At 39.0% G+C, this 22267-nt stretch overlaps 1 protein-coding gene across 2 annotated transcripts in view; it reads right to left on the bottom strand.

Annotated features, from left to right (window-relative positions):
• Positions 1 to 22267, bottom strand: part of LOC117516205 (nuclear factor of activated T-cells, cytoplasmic 3-like) — a 55441-nt gene that overhangs the window by 10675 nt on the left and 22499 nt on the right. For both annotated transcript variants that reach the window (XM_034177124.1, XM_034177123.1), the window contains 5 exons: positions 21824 to 22240; positions 20275 to 20437; positions 16305 to 16504; positions 6156 to 6328; positions 2806 to 2946 (listed from right to left, as the gene is read on the bottom strand). In XM_034177124.1, the coding sequence (XP_034033015.1) occupies positions 2806 to 2946; positions 6156 to 6328; positions 16305 to 16504; positions 20275 to 20437; positions 21824 to 22240 (1094 nt within the window). The remainder of the gene's footprint in view (positions 1 to 2805; positions 2947 to 6155; positions 6329 to 16304; positions 16505 to 20274; positions 20438 to 21823; positions 22241 to 22267) is intronic.

Here is a 22267-nt window from a genome sequence, read left to right as displayed (position 1 = left end):
AGAACATCTGAGTTAAAATGAGCTTTGAATCAAACCGGCTAGTCTGGCTTTATCTGTAGTATTAGTAGACCTGTAGTAGCCTCCATAATTGTGTGTGTATATACAGTAGTGTTCAGAATAATAGTAGTGCTATGTGACTAAAAAGATTAATCCAGGTTTTGAGTATATTTCTTATTGTTACATGGGAAACAAGGTACCAGTAGATTCAGTAGATTCTCTCAAATCCAACAAGACCAAGCATTCATGATATGCACACTCTTAAAGCTATGAAATTGGGCTATTAGTAAAAAAAAAGTAGAAAAGGGGGTGTTCACAATAATAGTAGTGTGGCATTCAGTCAGTGAGTTTGTCAATTTTGTGGAATAAACAGGTGTGAATCAGGTGTCCCCTATTTAAGGATGAAGCCAGCACCTGTTGAACATGCTTTTCTTTTTGAAAGCCTGAGGAAAATGGGACATTCAAGACACTGTTCAGAAGAACAGTGTAGTCTGATTAAAAAGTTGATTGGAGAGGGGAAAACATATACGCAGGTGCACAAAATTATAGGCTGTTCAACTACAATGCTCTCCGATGCTTTAAAATGGACAAAAAAAAACAGAGACGCATGGAAGAAAATGGAAAACAACCATAAAATGGATAGAAGAATAACCAGAATGGCAAAGGCTCACCCATTGATCAGCTCCAGGATGATCAAAGACAGTCTGGTGTTACCTGTAAGTGCTGTGACAGTTAGAAGACGCCTGTCTGAAGCTAATTTATTTGTAAGAATCCCCCACAAAGTCCCTCTGTTAAATAAAAGACATGTGCAGAAGAGGTTACAATTTGCCAAAGAACACATCAACTGGCCTAAAGAGAAATGGAGGAATATTTTGTTGACTGATGAGTGTAAAATTGTTCTTTTTGGGTCCAAGGGCCGCAAACAGTTTGTGAGACGACCCCCAAACTCTGAATTCAAGCCACAGTTCACAATGAAGACAGTGAAGCATGGTGGTGCAAGCATCATGATATGGGCATGTTTCTCCTACTATGGTGTTGGGCCTATATATCGCATACCAGGTATCATGGATCAGTTTGAATATGTCAAAATAATTGAAGAGGTCATGTTGCCTTATGCTGAAGAGGACATGCCCTTGAAATGGGTGTCTCAACAAGACAATGACCCCAAGCACACTAGTAAACGAGCAAAATCTTGGTTCCAAACCAACAAAATGAATGCCTCGCAGATGCGAAGAAATCATGAAAAACTGTGGTTATACAACTAAATACTAGTTTAGTGATTCACAAGATTGCTAAAAAAGCAGTTTGAACATAATAGTTTTGAGTTTGTAGTGTCAAGAACAGATACTACTATTATTGTGAACACCCCCTTTTCTACTTTTTTTTTTTTACTAATAGCCAAATTTCATAGCCTTAAGATTGTGCATATCATGAATGCTTGGTCTTGTTGGATTTGAGAGAATCTACTGAATCTACTGGTACCTTGTTTCCCATGTAACAATAAGAAATATACTCAAAACCTGGATTAATCTTTTTAGTCACATAGCACTATTATTATTCTGAACACTACTGTTTTATATATATACACGAGGTCTGTTAGAAAAGTATCCGACCTTTTTATTTTTTTCAAAAACCATATGGATTTGAATCACGTGTGATTGAATCAGCCAAGCTTGAACCTTCGTGCGCATGCGTGAGTTTTTTCACGCCTGTCGGTTGCGTCATTCGCCTGTGAGCAGGCTTTGTGTGAGCAGTGGTCCACCCCTCTCGTCGGATTTTTATTGCAAATAAATGTCTGAACGATTTGGAGCTTTGCTGCATCAATTTTTTCCAAAAACTGTGAGAGACCTCCAGGTGGACACCATTCGGAAAATTCAGATGGCTTTCAGGGACTATTTTATGGGGATTACACAGATTAAGGAGTGCTCCAGCCGGTTTAAAGACCGCCCACAGCTGCTGAGAGCGCGCCGCACTCCGAGTGCCGATCGACAGGCTGAATCAACCAGATCATGTCCAGCGTGAAGGCTTTGTTGTTCCGGGACGTCGTCTGACTTACACAAAAATGGCAGGAGACGTGGTTTCGGTGGTTTTTCAGTCGTGTGACTATCCGAGAAATTGTGGATGAGCCTGGACATGCCAGAACATGTCCTGTGAGGCTTCATCACGGCGTTGCTTTGCGCCATGCGACACCCCCCGCGACGCACAGAATTCCTCCGCTCCTGTTTCCATGACAAAAACTCCTGTAACAGTGGAATGTGCCGTTCATTTCCAAACTGGATGCTGTGTTTTATCCGGGACGTTGTCTGACTAGCACAGGAATTGCGGAAGACGTGGACATCAGCACTTTTTCGGCACATTGAGACAGACGTGCGGAGGAATATATATATATATATATATATATATATATATATATATATATATGTATGTGTGTGTGTGTGTATATATATATATTCACTGAAAAGTGAAATTAAATCAAGTGACAGCTGCTCAACAAAAAAATAATCTGCTATTTTGATGAAAAGGGTCTAAGGATGACAGATGACAGAATATTTTTTAAAATAACTACATTTTAAAAGGCTTTTAACATGGTTTGAAAAGGTTTTAATTTACTTTAAAATCCAAATGTTTTTAAATCAGATGTAAAATGAATTGAAATGGCTTTGATCTGGTATGAATAAATTAAATTTAAGCTATTTTATATTGAGTACAACTGTTTTAGCATTTCTGTGTTTAATGATTTTCATAAAACATTATTTGATTATCGCATAACCTGAAGGCTGGTTACGTTTGGTGTAACGGGAATCGTACCAGGCCCTTTCTCCATGAAGACGACTCTGGACAGAGCAGAGATGTTGGATCCGGTGATGACGATCTCCTCTCCTCCATCCACAGAGCAGCTGGTTGGACTGAAGTTTTCCACCTGCGGAAGGTCCTGTCCTGAACGCTGAGCTAAAACAAGTTAAGGCATCAAGTTACAGCAGCAGCACGATCACTCAGGAAAAAATAAATATGTACCAACATCTACAAATGAAACTTCACACCTAAATGTTTTACTGCTGGTGCTGTTGTGAAGTCAAACCTCCCTGACTGTGACTTGTCCAGCTTCGGCACCATCGTGTCTGATCATCACCAGGTCACATGAATATTAGTTTGGAAATGAAATAGCCCGATAACCAAGAGCAACTTTAATTTGAGGAATTGGTTTTATCTTAAATTACTAATTTTATTTTTCCCTTCATATTTTAGTATTCACTTACATAACGACAAGCTAACTTGTTTCAAATAATGTTCAATAATGAGGTTCAGAATTATGGTAAATAATAAGTATTTGATCTTGATGCTTTAAAAGGTTACAACCCCTGGCAAAAATTATGGAATCACCGGCCTTCGGAGGATGGTCATTCATTTGTTTAATTTTGTAGAAAAAAAGCAGATCACAGTCATGACACAAAACTAAAGTCATTTCAAATGGCAACATTCTGGCTTTAAGAAACACTATAAGAAATCAGGAAAAAAAAATTGTGGCAGTCAGTAACGGTTACTTTTTTAGACAAAGCAGAGGGAAAAAAATATGGAATCACTCAATTCTGAGGAAAAAATTATGGAATCATGAAAAACAAAAGAACGCTCCAACACATCACTAGTATTTTGTTGCACCACCTCTGGCTTTTATAACAGCTTGCAGTCTCTGAGGCATGGACTTAATGAGTGACAAACAGTACTCTTTATCAATCTGGCTCCAACTTTCCCTGATTGCTGTTGCCAGATCAGCTTTGCAGGTTAGAGCCTTGTCATGGACCATTTTCTTCAACTTCCACCAAAGATTTTCAATTGGATTAAGATCCGGACTATTTGCAGGCCATGACATTGACCCTATGTGTCTTTTTGCAAGGAATGTTTTCACAGTTTTTGCTCTATGGCAAGATGTATTATCATCTTGAAAAATGATTTCATCATCCCCAAACATCCTTTCAATTGAGGGGATAAGAAAAGTGTCCAAAATATCAACGTAAACCTGTGCATTTATTGATGATGTAATGACAGCCATCTCCCCAGTGCCTTTACCTGACATGCAGCCCCATATCATCAATGACTGTGGAAATTTACATGTTCTCTTCAGGCAGTCATCTTTATAAATCTCATTGGAACGGCACCAAACAAAAGTTCCAGCATCATCACCTTGCCCAATGCAGATTCGAGATTCATCACTGAATATGACTTTCATCCAGTCATCCACAGTCCACGATTGCTTTTCCTTAGCCCATTGTAACCTTGTTTTTTTCTGTTTAGGTGTTAATGATGGCTTTCATTTAGCTTTTCTGTATGTAAATTTCTTACAGTTCGGTCACAGACGTTGACTCCAGTTTCCTCCCATTCGTTCCTCATTTGTTTTGTTGTACATTTTCGATTTTTGAGACATATTGCTTTAAGTTTTCTGTCTTGACGCTTTGATGTCTTCCTTGGTCTACCAGTATGTTTGCCTTTAACAACCTTCCCATGTTGTTTGTATTAACAACCTTCCCATGTTGTTTGTATTTGGTCCAGAGTTTAGACACAGCTGACTGAACAACCAACATCTTTTGCAACATTGCGTGATGATTTACCCTCTTTTAAGAGTTTGATAATCCTCTCCTTTGTTTCAATTGACATCTCTCGTGTTGGAGACATGATTCATGTCAGTCCACTTGGTGCAACAGCTCTCCAAGGTGTGATCACTCCTTTTTAGATGCAGACTAACGAGCAGATCTGATTTGATGCAGGTGTTAGTTTTGGGGATGAAAATTTACAGGGTGATTCCAAAATTTATTCCTCAGAATTGAGTGAGTCCATATTTTTTCCCTCTGCTTGGTCTAAAAAGTAACCATTACTGACTGCCACAATTATTTTTCTTGATTTCTTATAGTGTTTCTTAAAACCAGGAAGTTGCCATTTGAAATGACTTTAGTTTTGTGTCATTTCTGTGATCTGCTTTTTTTCTAGGAAATTAAACAACTGAATGAACATTCTCCGAGGCCGGTGATTCCATAATTATTGCCAGGGGTTGTATGACAAAAGAAGTGGCAAACATTGTCAGGAGTGTAACACTAACAAACCTTAGGGCATTATACTCCTGACATATTGAAAAAAGATCTCATCTGAAGATCCGCAGATGACTGTAATTGCTGTTTTCCCCCCCTTTAACTCTCTTCCTTCATTTCACACATTGCCACAACTCCTGAAAGAAGACAGAAAGCACAGGTCGTACAAGAATAATAATTATGGTTGTAAAATGTGATACACTACGGACAATTCTGGCCACTTTTTTGTAATTTTTCAAGGCATCGAGATAAAATACTGTTATTTAGCAAAATTCTGGACCTCATTATTGGGCATTATTTGAAATGTTAGCTGCTCATTATGTAAGTGAAAGCTGGAAAATATAATAAAATTAGCCTTTAAAAAAAATTACCAATTTCTAGTAGATTGGATGAATCCTTTTCTAGGGAAAAAAGATCCTGTAAAATGACTTGATATCAGCCACACAGCGCTGCTGCTCAAGAAAAAACACACAAACAATCTGATGTGCTGGTAAATAGTTCTCAGGTCTCTGTGCCACATTTTATAACATTAATTAAATACTTCTGTTGTTTGATGCTCTTTGGGGGTAAGTTATATTTTTTTATGACCTTGACTGTTCCTTCTGTATCAGATTGTTTTTGCCAAATTTTTACAAAGTATTTTAGTTTACAATCCTGTCTAGGATTACAAACATTTTCATTATTGATGAACTGGCTAATTTAAATTTCCACCAAAAAAAATTTACTTTTAAGAAAAGATATTTCTCAGAACCCAAAGACATGTCATCAAATTACCCATTTTGAAATAAATGAATAAATTTTAAATGATTTTTTTTTTTTTAAATCAAACAGCCCAAACAAGGTTTTTGTTCAGGTGTTCCAGCCAAGGATTTTCTTCTACTTTGTACATTCTTACATTTAAATGTGTGCCTTTAGCAGATGCTTTTAATAAACATGACATTATGACTCAGTAAAGAAATGTAATTATTACTGTTCATGCTAATTTTTTTAGGACATACCCAAAGAACATTTGAAAAGGGCACAAACTGTGCAGGCAAGCGTGGCTGCGTAATTGTTAACCGTGTGTTCCAGGCAACTCACAGCATTCCACAGGAACAGACACCGACTGCAGCCACAGCATCCTACTATCCGGCTGAGGTACGCCGACCCGGAACACAATTCGCACCCTCGTGTTCTTCCGCCCAATATCTGTCTCTCCTTTTTTGAGCTCGATGTCGGCATTGCGCAGCTTCAAGATTCCAGCACAGTCAATACTGCAGAAAACACAGTGCGTAACAAAACATGAGTTAAAACCTGCACTGAATTCTTTTTAACCTACCGACCACAAACATGAAACCAGTACAGTGTGCTGGCTGTCTGAGTGGTGTCCAAAAAATGAGGTGGGCTTCATTGATAATTGGCAAAGCTTCTGGGGAAAACCTGGTCTTGTTAGGAGAGACGGCATCCATCCCACTTTAGATGGAGCAGCTCTCATTTCTAGAAATCTGGCCAATTTTCTTGGATCCTCCAAACTGTGACTGTCCAGCGTTGGGACCAGGAGGCAGAGCTGTGGTCTTATACACCTCTCTGCAGCTTCTCTCCCCCTGCCATCCCCTCGTTGCCCCATCCCCGTAGAGACGGTGCCTGCTCCCAGACCACCAATAACCAGCAAAAATCTATTTAAGCATAAAAATTCAAAAAGAAAAAATAATATAGCACCTTCAATTGCACCACAGACTAAAACAGTTAAATGTGGTCTATTAAACATTAGGTCTCTCTCTTCTAAGTCCCTGTTGGTAAATGATATAATAATTGATCAACGTATTGATTTATTCTGCCTAACAGAAACCTGGTTACAGCAGGATGAATATGTTAGTTTAAATGAGTCAACACCCCCGAGTCACACTAACTGTCAGAATGCTCGTAGCACGGGCCGTGGCGGAGGATTAGCAGCAATCTTCCATTCCAGCTTATTAATTAATCAAAAACCTAGACAGAGCTTTAATTCATTTGAAAGCTTGTCTCTTAGTCTTGTCCATCCAAATTGGAAGTCCCAAAAACCAGTTTTATTTGTTATTATCTATCGGCCACCTGGTCGTTACTGTGAGTTTCTCTGTGAATTTTCAGACCTTTTGTCTGACTTAGTGCTTAGCTCAGATAAGATAATTATAGTGGGTGATTTTAATATCCACACAGATGCTGAGAATGACAGCCTCAACACTGCATTTAATCTATTATTAGACTCTATCGGCTTTGCTCAAAAAGTAAATGAGTCCACCCACCACTTTAATCATATCTTAGATCTTGTTCTGACTTATGGTATGGAAATAGAAGACTTAACAGTATTCCCTGAAAACTCCCTTCTGTCTGATCAGTTTTTAATAACATTTACATTTACCCTGATGGACTACCCTGCAGTGGGGAATAAGTTTCATTACACTAGAAGTCTTTCAGAAAGCGCTGTAACTAGGTTTAAGGATATGATTCCTTCATTATGTTCTCTAATGTCATATACCAACACAGAGCAGAGTAGCTACCTAAACTCTGTAAGGGAGTTAGAGTATCTCGTCAATAGTTTTACATCCTCTTTGAAGACAACTTTGGATGCTGTAGCTCCTCTGAAAAAGAGAGCTTTAAATCAGAAGTGTCTGACTCCGTGGTATAACTCACAAACTCGTAGCTTAAAGCAGATAACCCGTAAGTTGGAGAGGAAATGGCGTCTCACTAATTTAGAAGATCTTCACTTAGCCTGGAAAAAGAGTTTGTTGCTCTATAAAAAAGCCCTCCGTAAAGCTAGGACATCTTTCTACTCATCACTAATTGAAGAAAATAAGAATAACCTCAGGTTTCTTTTCAGCACTGTAGCTAGGCTGACAAAGAGTCAGAGCTCTATTGAGCTGAGTATTCCATTAACTTTAACTAGTAATGACTTCATGACTTTCTTTGCTAACAAAATTTTGACTATTAGAGAAAAAATTACTCATAACCATCCCAAAGATTTATCGTTATCTTTGGCTGCTTTCAGTGATGCCAGTATTTGGTTAGACTCTTTCTCTCCGGTTGTTCTGAGTTATTTTCATTGGTTGCTTCGTCCAAACCATCGGCATGTTTATTGGACCCCATTCCTGCCAGGCTGCTCAAGGAAGTCCTACCATTATTTAATGCTTCAATCTTAAATATGATCAATCTATCTTTGTTAGTTGGTTATGTACCACAGGCCTTTAAGGTGGCAGTAATTAAACCATTACTTAAAAAGCCATCACTTGACCCAGCTATCTTAGCTAATTATAGGCCAATTTCCAACCTTCCTTTTCTCTCAAAGATTCTTGAGAGGGTAGTTGTAAAACAGCTAACTGATCACCTGCAGAGGAATGGTCTATTTGAAGAGTTTCAGTCAGGTTTTAGAATTCATCATAGTACAGAAACAGCATTAGTGAAGGTTACAAATGATCTTATGGCTTCGGACAGTGGACTTATCTCTGTGCTTGTTCTGTTGAACCTCAGTGCTGCTTTTGATACTGTTGACCATAAAATTTTATTACAGAGATTAGAGCATGTCATAGGTATTAAAGGCACTGCGCTGCGGTGGTTTGAATCATATTTGTCTAATAGATTACAGTTTGTTCATGTAAATGGGGAATCTTCTTCACAGACTAAAGTTAATTATGGAGTTCCACAAGGTTCTGTGCTAGGACCAATTTATTCACTTTATACATGCTTCCCTTAGGCAGTATTATTAGACGGTATTGCTTAAATTTTCATTGTTACGCAGATGATACCCAGCTTTATCTATCCATGAAGCCAGAGGACACACACCAATTAGCTAAACTGCAGGATTGTCTTACAGACATAAAGACATGGATGACCTCTAATTTCCTGCTTTTAAACTCAGATAAAACTGAAGTTATTGTACTTGGCCCCACAAATCTTAGAAGCATGGTGTCTAACCAGATCGTTACTCTGGATGGCATTTCCCTGATCTCTAGTAATACTGTGAGAAATCTTGGAGTCATTTTTGATCAGGATATGTCATTCAAAGCGCATATTAAACAAATATGTAGGACTGCTTTTTTGCATTTACGCAATATCTCTAAAATCAGAAAGGTCTTGTCTCAGAGTGATGCTGAAAAACTAATTCATGCATTTATTTCCTCTAGGCTGGACTATTGTAATTCATTATTATCAGGTTGTCCTAAAAGTTCCCTAAAAAGCCTTCAGTTGGTTCAGAATGCTGCAGCTAGAGTACTGACGGGGACTAGCAGGAGAGAGCATATCTCACCCGTGTTGGCCTCTCTTCATTGGCTTCCTGTTAATTCTAGAATAGAATTTAAAATTCTTCTTCTTACTTATAAGGTTTTGAATAATCAGGTCCCATCTTATCTTAGGGACCTCGTAGTACCATATTACCCCATTAGAGCGCTTCGCTCTCAGACTGCGGGCTTACTTGTAGTTCCTAGGGTTTGTAAGAGTAGAATGGGAGGCAGAGCCTTCAGCTTTCAGGCTCCTCTCCTGTGGAACCAGCTCCCAATTCAGATCAGGGAGACAGATACCCTCTCTACTTTTAAGATTAGGCTTAAAACTTTCCTTTTTGCTAAGGCTTATAGTTAGGGCTGGATCGGGTGACCCTGGACCATCCCTTGGTTATGCTGCTTTAGACGTAGATTGTGGGGGGGTTCCCATGATGCACTGTTTCTTTCTCTTTTTGCTCCGTATGCATCACTCTGCATTTAATCATTAGTGATCGATCTCTGCCCCCCTTCACGGCATGTCTTTTTCCTGGTTTTTTCCCTCAGCCCCAACCAGTCTCAGCAGAAGACTGCTTGCTCATAGGGGGTCGTTTTGACCGTTGGGGTTTTTCATAATTATTGTATGGCCTTGCCTTACAATATGGAGCGCCTTGGGGCAACTGTTTGTTGTGATTTGGCGCTATATAAGAAAAAAGTTGATTTATTGATTGATTCACACTGCATGTTCAACTCATAGTGTTTCTTCTTCTGCTTTCTAACATCAATATTCAAATCCTTTAACATCTGCTACTCGTTATGCCTACACACTCTGTGTCCGCAGTAACTACTATATTATCCGGAGTATAATTTGCCCATTTTTTCTGTATGTGCTACTCACTTTTTAACAGATTTTCTCTGTTGGCAAATTTAATGATGGATGGGAAATCAGTGCAACACATGTGCACACCACAGCTTGCGCTGTTTCTTAACATGACCACTTTAAAATTGCAAAAGTAAGCAAGATGGACAAGGAACCGTGCAATGGACAACAAAATGATCCAAAGCACTGGAAACACTACAATTGGATTTTTTTCTTAAATCAGCTCTGCAATAAGATTTTTAAGAGTTTTATGCATTGTTGTACTGTAATTTTATTACTGAGGCTCTTCTGTTTAGTACGTCAATTCCTGGGAAGGCCCTATATAGTTATTATAAACAAATGAAATCTATCTATCTATCTATTTGTATATACACAAATTGCACCAGTGTATAAGTTGCAAGACTTCCCATATAGGGTTGGGTATCGAGAACCGGTTCTTTTCGGGTATCGTTTTGCTTAACGATTCCCTTATTGGTCCTTCAGAGCGGCCATTGTACTTTGTCTTCGGACGTCTCTGTAGCTGTTTGTTGCAAATGCCGTATACTTTGAAACCGGTCACAGAAGTGCACAAAGTAATCCCGGTGGATCATCGGATGGTCACTAACAGCCTAAATCTTAATTGTTATGATTCTGGTGCGACATGTCCTTTAAAAGGAACACAGGTGCTCTGAGCATCCCACTGCAAATAACTTGTAACATGGCAGTCAGTTAGCTTAGAGTTGGTCGGATCACTTTGGTAGGTAAATTAGAGAAAGTTACTGAACAATGAAGTATTTTGTCTTCCAATGCTGTATATGGAAATGAAAACAACCAGCTACCACACTGGGATTTGGAAGCAAAAAAAAAAAAAAAAAAAAACCTGTGGCTGCCAGGGGGTAATAAATTACAATAATCAATATTATGTTCAATAAAGTAGACGGTCTCTAAAGGCTCATTGTGTTTAAATTCAAAAGTATTGCACATGGATGCTTATGATGAAAAAAAAAAGGCAGCAATTCAAAGTCTTGGTAAATTAAAAGACAACAACTATTCATGGCAAAGCTGCGAGGGGGTTTGCTCCCCCAGGAAATTTTAAGAATTTAAGTGCCCTGTGGTGCATTTTGGTGCATTATTTGGATTAAATTTGGACTTGAAACAGCTGTTAAATTTCTCTTGTGATCTCATGCAGTATGGCATGTTGTACCATCCTGTAGGAGTATATACAGACTATAACAACACAACAGTTTACAAATATAGCTAACTCTTGCAAAAAACTTTATTGATTTAGTTTGTTTTTGATTGGGCTCAAATACTAGGCAATTAGAATCTCAACATTCAAAGAACTAGTTACCTTCATAATGCTTTCAGACTAGAGACAAGATAATTGCTTTCAGATTAGATAAAGATACATAACAACATAATACTGATGAGATTCTGCTTAGGATCAATTCACTTTTGTATGCCATCACAGATGACATTACCATGTATACATACTATTATAGTAAATACATATACAGTCAGCCTATTTGTCTGCCCTGAACACTGACATGGCATCTAATCAGTCATTCTATACCTAGAGTGTCACATTTTCTTCTTACAGAACTACATAAACGCAGTATAAACACATCAACCAATGTTCTAAATCCTGGCTTCTCTCCTGTGTAAAATCATATTTGAATATCACACTGACTAAATTAATATGGATGTACAAAACATGAATATCAATCTAAAATATTTACTATACTTTAATGCAAGCCTTAAAGCCTATTTTTATTCTCTTTCTTATGAATAGTTTGTGTTTTTATCTGTTTTATTCTTTTCCTTCTGTTTTAATTATGTATTTGAATTTTTTTAATTTTTATTTATTTATTTTAATTATTTATGTTGAACTGTTCTATATGAGGTGCCTTGAGATGACGTTGTTGTGATTTGGTGCTGTATAAGCCGATTAAATTGAAATTGAATTGAACAACATTTTATAGAGTCTTAAAGTAAATAAATATGAAATTTGTCACTAGATCCTTAAACTTTGGACATAATAAACTCTACATGGTGGAACCTTGATCTCTGGACATAAATAGAAATAAACAAAATGTGTAGTTTTTGTCAAAAGCATTTCATTTCAGACATTTTGGCATGAATGTCTTTCCATATATCTGAGCTGAGCTCTTACAGCTGGCTGTGCTGTATGTCAATCAATCAATCAATCAATTTTTTTATATAGCGCCAAATCACAACAAACAGTTGCCCCAAGGCGCTTTATATTGTAAGGCAAGGCCATACAATAATTATGTAAAACCCCAACGGTCAAAACGACCCCCTGTGAGCAAGCACTTGGCTACAGTGGGAAGGAAAAACTCCCTTTTAACAGGAAGAAACCTCCAGCAGAACCAGGCTCAGGGAGGGGCAGTCTTCTGCTGGGACTGGTTGGGGCTGAGGGAGAGAACCAGGAAAAAGACATGCTGTGGAGGGGAGCAGAGATCGATCACTAATGATTAAATGCAGAGTGGTGCATACAGAGCAAAAAGAGAAAGAAACAGTGCATCATGGGAACCCCCCAGCAGTCTACGTCTATAGCAGCATAACTAAGGGATGGTTCAGGGTCACCTGATCCAGCCCTAACTATAAGCTTTAGCAAAAAGGAAAGTTTTAAGCCTAATCTTAAAAGTAGAGAGGGTGTCTGTCTCCCTGCAGTCTGAGAGCGAAGCGCTCTATTGGGGTGATATGGTACTACAAGGTCCCTAAGATAAGATGGGACCTGATTATTCAAAACCTTATAAGTAAGAAGAAGAATTTTAAATTCTATTCTAGAATTAACAGGAAGCCAATGAAGAGAGGCCAATATGGGTGAGATATGCTCTCTCCTTCTAGTCCCCGTCAGTACTCAAGCTGCAGCATTTTGAATTAACTGAAGGCTTTTTAGGGAACTTTTAGGACAACCTGATAATAATGAATTACAATAGTCCAGCCTAGAGGAAATAAATGCATGAATTAGTTTTTCAGCATCACTCTGAGACAAGACCTTTCTGATTTTAGAGATATTGCGTAAATGCAAAAAAGCAGTCCTACATATTTGTTTAATATGCGCTTTGAATGACATATCCTGATCAAAAATGACTCCAAGATTTCTCACAGTATTACTAGAGGTCAGGGTAATGCCATCCAGAGTAAGGATCTGGTTAGACACCATGCTTCTAAGATTTGTGGGGCCAAGTACAATAACTTCAGTTTTATCTGAGTTTAAAAGCAGGAAATTAGAGGTCATCCATGTCTTATGTCTGTAAGACAATCCTGCAGTTTAGCTAATTGGTGTGTGTCCTCTGGCTTCATGGATAGATAAAGCTGGGTATCATCTGCGTAACAATGAAAATTTAAGCAATACCGTCTAATAATACTGCCTAAGGGAAGCATGTATAAAGTGAATAAAATTGGTCCTAGCACAGAACCTTGTGGAACTCCATAATTAACTTTAGTCTGTGAAGAAGATTCCCCATTTACATGAACAAATTGTAATCTATTAGACAAATATGATTCAAACCACCGCAGCGCAGTGCCTTTAATACCTATGGCATGCTCTAATCTCTGTAATAAAATTTTATGGTCAACAGTATCAAAGCAGCACTGAGGTCCAACAGAACAAGCACAGAGACGAGTCCACTGTCCGAGGCCATAAGATCATTTGTAACCTTCACTAATGCTGTTTCTGTACTATGATGAATTCTAAAACCTGACTGAAACTCTTCAAACAGACCATTCCTCTGCAGATGATCAGTTAGCTGTTTTACAACTACCCTGTCAAGAATTTTTGAGAGAAAAGGAAGGTTGGAGATTGGCCTATAATTAGCTAAGATAGCTGGGTCAAGTGATGGCTTTTTAAGTAATGGTTTAATTACTGCCACCTTAAAAGCCTGTGGTACATAGCCAACTAACAAAGATAGATTGATCATATTTAAGATCGAAGCATTAAATAATGGTAGGGCTTCCTTGAGCAGCCTGGTAGGAATGGGGTCTAATAAACATGTTGATGGTTTGGATGAAGTAACTAATGAAAATAACTCAGACAGAACAATCGGAGAGAAAGAGTCTAACCAAATACCGGCATCACTGAAAGCAGCCAAAGATAACGATACGTCTTTGGGATGGTTATGAGTAATTTTTTCTCTAATAGTTAAAATTTTGTTAGCAAAGAAAGTCATGACGTCATTACTAGTTAAAGTTAATGGAATACTCAGCTCAATAGAGCTCTGACTCTTTGTCAGCCTGGCTACAGTGCTGAAAAGAAACCTGGGGTTGTTCTTATTTTCTTCAATTAGTGATGAGTAGAAAGATGTCCTAGCTTTACGGAGGGCTTTTTTATAGAGCAACAGACTCTTTTTCCAGGCTAAGTGAAGATCTTCTAAATTAGTGAGAGCATCAGTGTCAGCATCAGTTTAATTCACAAAGAACACAGGACGTCTCATTTTGGGAGAAAAAAAAACGTTTTAGTCAATTGTAGTTTATTTTCTGTATTACAGCATTTGGAAAGAGGTGTCATTTTATTTAAAGCGGCAATTTTGTGTCAACGAAATGGAGGACGATTCTCGTTTCTTGACTACAACATGACAAGAGTCCCAGTTAGTGACTTTAATCCACACAAAAGCAACTCACGATATTTTAATGGCTTTGAGTTAAGAAGCGGGCTTACCGCTTCTAAAGAGCAACGAGTCAAAGAACCACGAGCCAGTGGTTCGAAGCACTGCTTCAATGGCTCACGCATCAAAGTGGAGTCGCGCTGCAGAAACGGCTGATTACAGACCTGCTGCAGACCAAACCCTGAATATCCGTAAGACTTTATTCGTACGTCCGTATGACTCTGAAACTCGGAAAAATCCGTATAATTTACGGACAATCCGTATAGGTTGACATGTATGGATTTGAGGAAATAAAAATTAATGTTTTGCTAGTTCTTTTAGATGGCAAGACTTTGCAAAAAGATGGAAATCCATCCAAAGACGGCAAATAAGCATCCATGATTGCAGATACACTCGTTTAGGACGTCCAGTTCAAATTAAGTGAAAATCTGGCCAATTTTGTTCAAGTTACCACATGCACAAGAAAGTATGACCAATGCACGCACAGAGCGTTTTCACACTTGAAACGTCGGAACAAGATCTGACCTGAGGTTCATGTTTGTATACTTTTGTTCTGATTAGTCTGGTTTCACATTGCAATGTTGAGGCTGGACAAAAGAACTTTTCATGACGCCCATACATCCTGACACCATCATCTAGGTAAGCTGCATGCACCAATGCTAGACACTGATTGGATTGTAGACATGCGTATGTCTGACATCATCTTGCTGTACATTTAATGTATAATTCCGACATAAAAATTCAATTTAATCAGAGAAAATTGAATGAATGGATTACTATCATTGTGACTACACTATTAAGATACTTTTACATGTTTTTTCTTAAAGGAGGAGAAAATACAGACAGCAACACAGAGATTTACCTGATTTTAATCTGATAAATTATTACTATTGATTGTTTCTTTTCCTCTTCTACTGCATAATGAGTGATCATAACCTGCATCAATCTCCTGTAATTGGTCCAAAAAGTATTTTCAACTGCAAAAACAGTGGACTATGTCTCAGTTTGCTCTGGACCAAGACGTCCTCTTTTAGTCAGACCGGATGGTGGTCCAAGGCAGTGTTCACACTCCCTTGCCTATTGGTTTGCACCAAAGTAAAAAGTCAGATGGTTTGGACCAAACAAGGTAGGTATGAAAGCACTCACAGATGGAGTGCAATTCTACACCTCCCTTTCTGGCCTCAGAGGGAAAAGGAAATGACACATTCATGTTGACATTTACCACTTTCATGTCTCTCTGACATTTACTTCAGGTTTATCTTCACCAGTTGGTGCAAAATTGTTGATTACTTAAATACTTCATCAATTAACCTTATGAGCTGTTATTGCTACAAACAAAAAATGCGCATGATCTTTTTTCCTTGGTGTCATCACTGTGGATCTGCTTGGTTATTTGGCACATGTTATATACCTGGTTCCTTTTCTTGTGCAACTTCAGATGTGCAATTGGTCCACAAGTGGTCTTACCTAATGAAATTCACAAAATTAAAGGAAAACTTTATCAAAGACAGGGTTTTGTTAATGTTTCTGTTACCTGGCGGACATGTCATTTCCTGGAAGCAAAGGAATCTCCAGGACCTTGGTTCCACCCACAATTCTCTCCTGGCATGGAGTGGTTACCGTCTTTCCCGTCACACGGTGGACCTGGTAGAAGGAATGTGGGCGAAGATACCGGTCGTCTGCGGTGCCGATAAACAACAGCAGGCTGAGTGGCTGCTCACTGCATCCATTCAACTGCAGACACAATTTCCACAGAAGGTCTGATGAATACCAGCTCAAACACAACACCTCATATCATAAAATTATTTTATCTCAGAGATAGACTTTCAAATGGCGGCAGAAGAGTGTGGTGGTCTACACTGGGGTTAATGCTCGCCCACTGGCTTAACTGGTGATTATGATTCAGTGTCTCAGTTGTAAATTTAATGGCAAGATTTATGGACTCAAACGAAGCTGGAAGGTGAACAAACAAACAAATTACATGTGATCCCATATTTTTGCCTCCTCAAGCATAAAATGTGCTTTTTGCTTTTCTAAGAGGTTTTACTGCAAAATGAAAGTATTTCAAATAAAACAGAGGGAGAGAGTCCTGAGCAGAGGACTGGGGAATACAGTATGACTCCAAATCAATATCACAATTATTTCAAACATTTACCTTGATTACAATTAATGAATGATCCTGAATAAACGTTTTTGGGTTTGTATGTTTTTTTGTGGACTGTCCTCAAAGTTCTAAATTAAAGCTATGATGTTTTCCAATTCATTTGTCCATTTATTTCAAAATTTAATGCATTAAACTTTTGCATTTAACTGTTAATCAGGGATTTCTCTAGCCCTCAAATTTGCCTGTGAATCACCAAGATAGCAGGAGAAAAATAAAACAAAATTCCAGCAGTGCTCCTGGCAAAAATCAACATTTCTGTCCTCTTTTTTTGAATGGTCAAAGCCCTTTTGTGGTTTGTGCTGTGCTCTCTGTGCAGCCTTCTCAACCAAAAGGAAAAAAAAAAAATCATCAACTGTAAACACAGGGCATATTTGAGTTAAATCACTGATTTACAAATTTATTTACAAATATTTCAAAAAAAAAAAAAAAAAAAAGACATTTCATTTACATTTCAAGAAGTATGCATTTGAGGAAGCTTTCTTGAAACTTGTAAAAAGGATCTCCCAAGAAGCTACCTTAGCTTATAAAAGGAGTCCTAAGCACAAAATAAATTACAAATGAGTTACTTCATGGTTGTTTTGTTAAGTTAGTTTCATGGTGTGTAGCGACTGCATCAAAACAGAAAAGATAAACATCAATACAGACACACACAAAGGTGTGTTTGTGTTTGAGACTATCACAGGTCTCATGTGCTTAAAGCACTCTGTGTGCTTCCACTGACACAACAGTGTAATTATTTATCAGTTTGCTTAAATATCATCCATTGGAACAATTAAATGTCCCAGATTTATTTATTTCATAAATTACAAGCACACACATGCTCAGTTACATGGGCAAGTTCGTGTGCAACAGAGCACACGATATGTGTGTCCATAAACAACATCGTACAACTATTCTGATTAATTCCTCACAAATCTCAATTTATTATGAGCAACAAGGTGCATGCATGTATATATATGTGTGTACATATTTCTTATTTTTACAGTATAAGGGGTGGGTATTTATGAGCTTTGCTTCTGCCCACACCCTTTCAGTTACACAGGTTCATTGTAGTGTTGTTTTCTTGTTTTTTTTTTGTTTTTTTTTTGTTTTTTTTTAATTGTGTGCCGAATAAATTCATTCATTCAGATTTTACACATGTCACTGTAGGAAACCCATCTGGCAGCGACAGCGACCTGAGAATGTGACACCCAGAATAACACTGCCGGTGTCTGTTACATAGGAGACCTTGATAGAGCTTTATTTGTCTCAGCCGGCTTCTGTTGTTTCAGCCAGACTGTCCAGGCCCTGGTGATCCACAGCGGCAGGAAAGTGTGTCGAACACAGTATGTGCCGTGTTACAGGAGTTTGTCTGGGCACCCTTGGCTTTTCCCCACAATTTTTTTTTATTGTATCAATTTAAAATAAATAAATAAATTCAGGCTTCACTGCATTCAAATTTCTAAAATTATGTCCTTTAAATTCACACTGAAAACATACTCTACAACATGATGTAAATTACACAAAATATGGAATAATTGGTAAAGCAATAGGCATTAAAATAAAAAGATTAGATTAGACAGAACTTTATTGATCCCTTGGGAAGACTTCCTCAGGGAAATTGAGATTCAAGCAGCATTGTATAGCAGCACACAGGGTAAGAAGCACACAGAGTATTAAAGGTGAAAGTAAAAAAGAAAACGTTTGCAATATCCTCCTGACGACCGGCTACTACTGTCCCTCTCATTCCCAACCTCTGTCTTCCCTGTTACTCCTCCTGCACCTGAGTGAGGAGTTGTACAATCTGGGTGAAAAATAACAATTAAACTTGACCCCAAAGTCTTGTTTTGATTAATGCTAGGGGTGGGACCAATCCAATCCCGGATCGGTATCGGGTTCTGATACCGACGTAATTCACATATTGGAAAATACCAATCCAACACGTGACATTTTCCGATACCAGAGAAGAGCCACTGTGAATCCTTTCAAATGCTGTTGTTTGCTCTCTGCTTGTTTACTGCCGAGCGGGAGGAGGGGGGAAGTTTTCTGAAGCTGGGCTGTTTGAGAGAGCTCTCTTGTGCAGTGTTCTAGCTGCGGTTAGCGGCAAATTTCTGCTCGGCTCTCAGGTTCAAATTGTCTGTTCGTTGAGCACGGATTTTCTGAAAAATTAACTGAATTGTTGTTGAAAATGTGTGCTAAAAAGTTAGCCACTTCACTGTCCTGAGGCTGTAAAACACTATGAAAAGCCAGCTCAGCGTGCAGCCAAGGAGGAGAAGCCGAACAGAGATTATGTCCGCTGAAAGGGAAAAAGACTCCAATAAAATCCTGTGCGTGAGCATTGATCATGATACATTTATTTTACAGTTGAAAGGCTTCGTGTTTCCAAAAAGTTCGAAGTTTGCGCAGCACGAAAACCGCTATTTTTGAGAGGAAGAAAAAGAGAGAGAGAAAGCAGATGAGAGAGAAAGCGAGCGAGAGAGAGAAAGAGAGAGAGCAAGCGAAAGAGAGAAAGTGAGTGAGAGAGAGAAAGAAAGAGTGCGAGTGTAAGAGAGAAAGCGAGCGAGACAGAGACAGAGAGAGAGGGAAAGAGACAGAGAGAGAGACAGGCAGAGAGAGAGGAAGAGAGAAGGCAGAGAGAGGGGGAGAGAGACAGACAGAGAGAGAGAGTGCTGTCTTTTCTCTTTAGTCTATAAAATAAGGCTATAAAAGTCTATAAAAAAAATAAAAGTACTTAATTCAAGGGTGGGCAACTTGTTCCAGAAAGGGCCAAGAGGGTGCAGGTTTTCTTTGCAGCCACTGATTCCACCAGGGGTTTTCATTGATTAACTGATTCCATCTGTTCAAAGTGATATTAAACTGGAACAAGATCCCCACCCCTGACTTAATTCTTTGACCAAAACATCAAATCTAGGCTTTCATCTTAGATACACCATTTGGCAAATTGTTGCTGAACTCTCAGGTCTCCTTCTTAAGAAAGTCCTCATATAAAATCAACAATAATGATAATAATAATAATATTAAAGCAAACAGAGCTCTGATATTGGATCGAAAAGTACTGGTATTGGCAGATATCGGGATCGAATCGGAAGTGAAAAATCGTGGATCGGTGCATCCCTAGTTAATGCATAATGTGTTTGTCAGTTTCATTAATCAGGTCACGTTTGGGACGTGACCTGTTACTTTAACTGTTAAGTGACGCTTTCAAAATCGTTCCATTTTTCCCCTCAGCTGTCCGTTATCATTCCACCAAGTGTGATACAAACTGGATCAAAACAAAGTCATTTTGTTCTCACACACACACACACACACACACAGGACTGATAAAAATTTCCACAATATGAAGGACTGTGTGTAGGTGTACCTTAACTATGGGGTGACCTCCAGAAGCTGCCTTAATGGCCCCTCGGCTGCCCTCGGTTTCGTAATGCGCCCTATGGTAGAACTTAGGCTGAACCTCCAGCTTCAGCTCCAGCTGGTCAAACCGACTGGGCAGAGGCCAGTCCAAAGGAGGAGGCGATGAGGTCCTGCAGCCACAGATGGAAACAATATTCAACATGTTGTGAGACACAAATCATGATCCCTCAAGGCACAGTTTAGTCACCGCCACAGCTGATGGATGAATCACTTAACGCACCTGAATGCAGCGTAGAAAGAAATTACACAGACAGAAAATATACAGGAAAAGTGAGCCTGGGTAACAGAACATTACATTTTGAGGAAATTTCACGGTGAAGTTTTGCTGCTGCAAAAATACAGTGTTTCCCCAAGAATTTTTTTCAGGTCCACTGGTAGCCGCCAGTGTGGGTGCCGAATCACGAGGTGTACTGTACGGAAAAATGTGTTCAAAAACGCTAAAGCTAAGCAATGAGCTCATAATTTATGAAATTCTACCATGGTCTTGCAAAGCTTGATCACTGGTTAACAAGCAAACAAAAAAGACTACAAGTGAAATTATCACTTTTATCACTGAGTAGGTATGTCATAGAAAAATCTCTCAATTTCAGCATCACGAACCTCACTGTTGCCAAGTGCATGGGTGCGAATGTGACAGAGGCCAGCAGGAGTCGCTGTGCAATAGCACTCAGCAAACTTCACTACCACCAGCTAAAAGGACTCTCTGGTCACAAAGCCAGATCCCGGGTTTTGGCCTTCTGGTCAGAGTGCCCGCCTCCCATGCCGGAGATCGTGAGTTTGTGTCCCAAGAAGTAAAGTACATGCAGAATGCAGAAGTTATATAATCAATATATTTGGATATCAGCAAAAATTTAATGTGCATATTTACTGCCAGCCTCCCCCCAGTCATCACTGGCCATCACACACACGCACCAATATCACTGTGCTGCCATGCAAGGCTGCACATCAGGTGCAACTTCATTTCTTTTTTTTTTTTTATTTTTCTGGTCAACATTTAATTTCAGCACATTTAACTTTAATTATCATTTTTCTCCTTTTCTCTTTGGCTCATCCAAAGAAAGCCAAGAATTATAATAAATTTTGATTGTCCAGTAAGTGAGTTATTATGACTTTACTAAGGAGACAAAACCTAACCACCCACCCACACCCAGTCGTCTTTGGCGCCCCCTCAGGAGAACATGGGGACCAGAGGTGTATAGAATATAAACAATGTCACTCAGGAGTATAGATTGTAAAAAATCATAAAATGCAAGGATGCATTAATAACTGCGCTATGCAATTTTAATGTTCACAAAAATGTAGCTAAGAATTCATTTAAAGCTCTGCTGCATTGTGGCTGACTCATGCCCATCTATCTTTTGGCTAACAATTTGTCAAAAAAGAATTTTCTCTTCAACGATTCAACTATCAGAGGTGAGAGTAGAATGTTAATAAAGCTTTAATATGGTTGAGGTTGTTAAAAAAATAAAGTGAATTTGTGGTCTAATATTGCCAACCTGAACAGAGGAGGGTTGCCAGGTTTGGGTTTATTCCAGCTGAAGGTAGAAGGCACTGGGAGAAACAGATTTGTCAAGCCATCCTGTTGCTGTCCTTCCTCCCCAGAAGAATCCAAGAAGGGCCTCACAGTCGTCACCTCCTCCAGGCCAGAGTCTCCTTGGCCAGCCAGCAAGCCTAGGTGACTCCCTAATGTTCTTCTGGTCTTGTTGGGAATATCCAACTCCTGGTATCCAGATGCAAGAAGAGATCCTGAATTTCCAGCAGGGCTCCCCAGCCATGTTTCTTCTGTCACACTTCCCCGTGGTGAGGCGCCTGGTGTGTGGTTGGGCGAGTGCTGTGGAGAGGGTGAGCGTGCGCGGGGGTCGGCACTGGAGTAACGTCTCTTTCCACAGGGGGAGGTGGGTCTGGATGAAGGCCTGACAGAGAGGGTAAGAGGACTTCAG

Source organism: Thalassophryne amazonica, chromosome 8 (genome assembly GCF_902500255.1).
Source record: "Thalassophryne amazonica chromosome 8, fThaAma1.1, whole genome shotgun sequence".
NCBI classification, from domain to species: Eukaryota; Metazoa; Chordata; class Actinopteri; order Batrachoidiformes; family Batrachoididae; genus Thalassophryne; species Thalassophryne amazonica.
The sequence above is the reverse complement of the archived record's forward strand: the minus strand, read 5'-3'. Positions and strand labels throughout refer to the sequence as shown.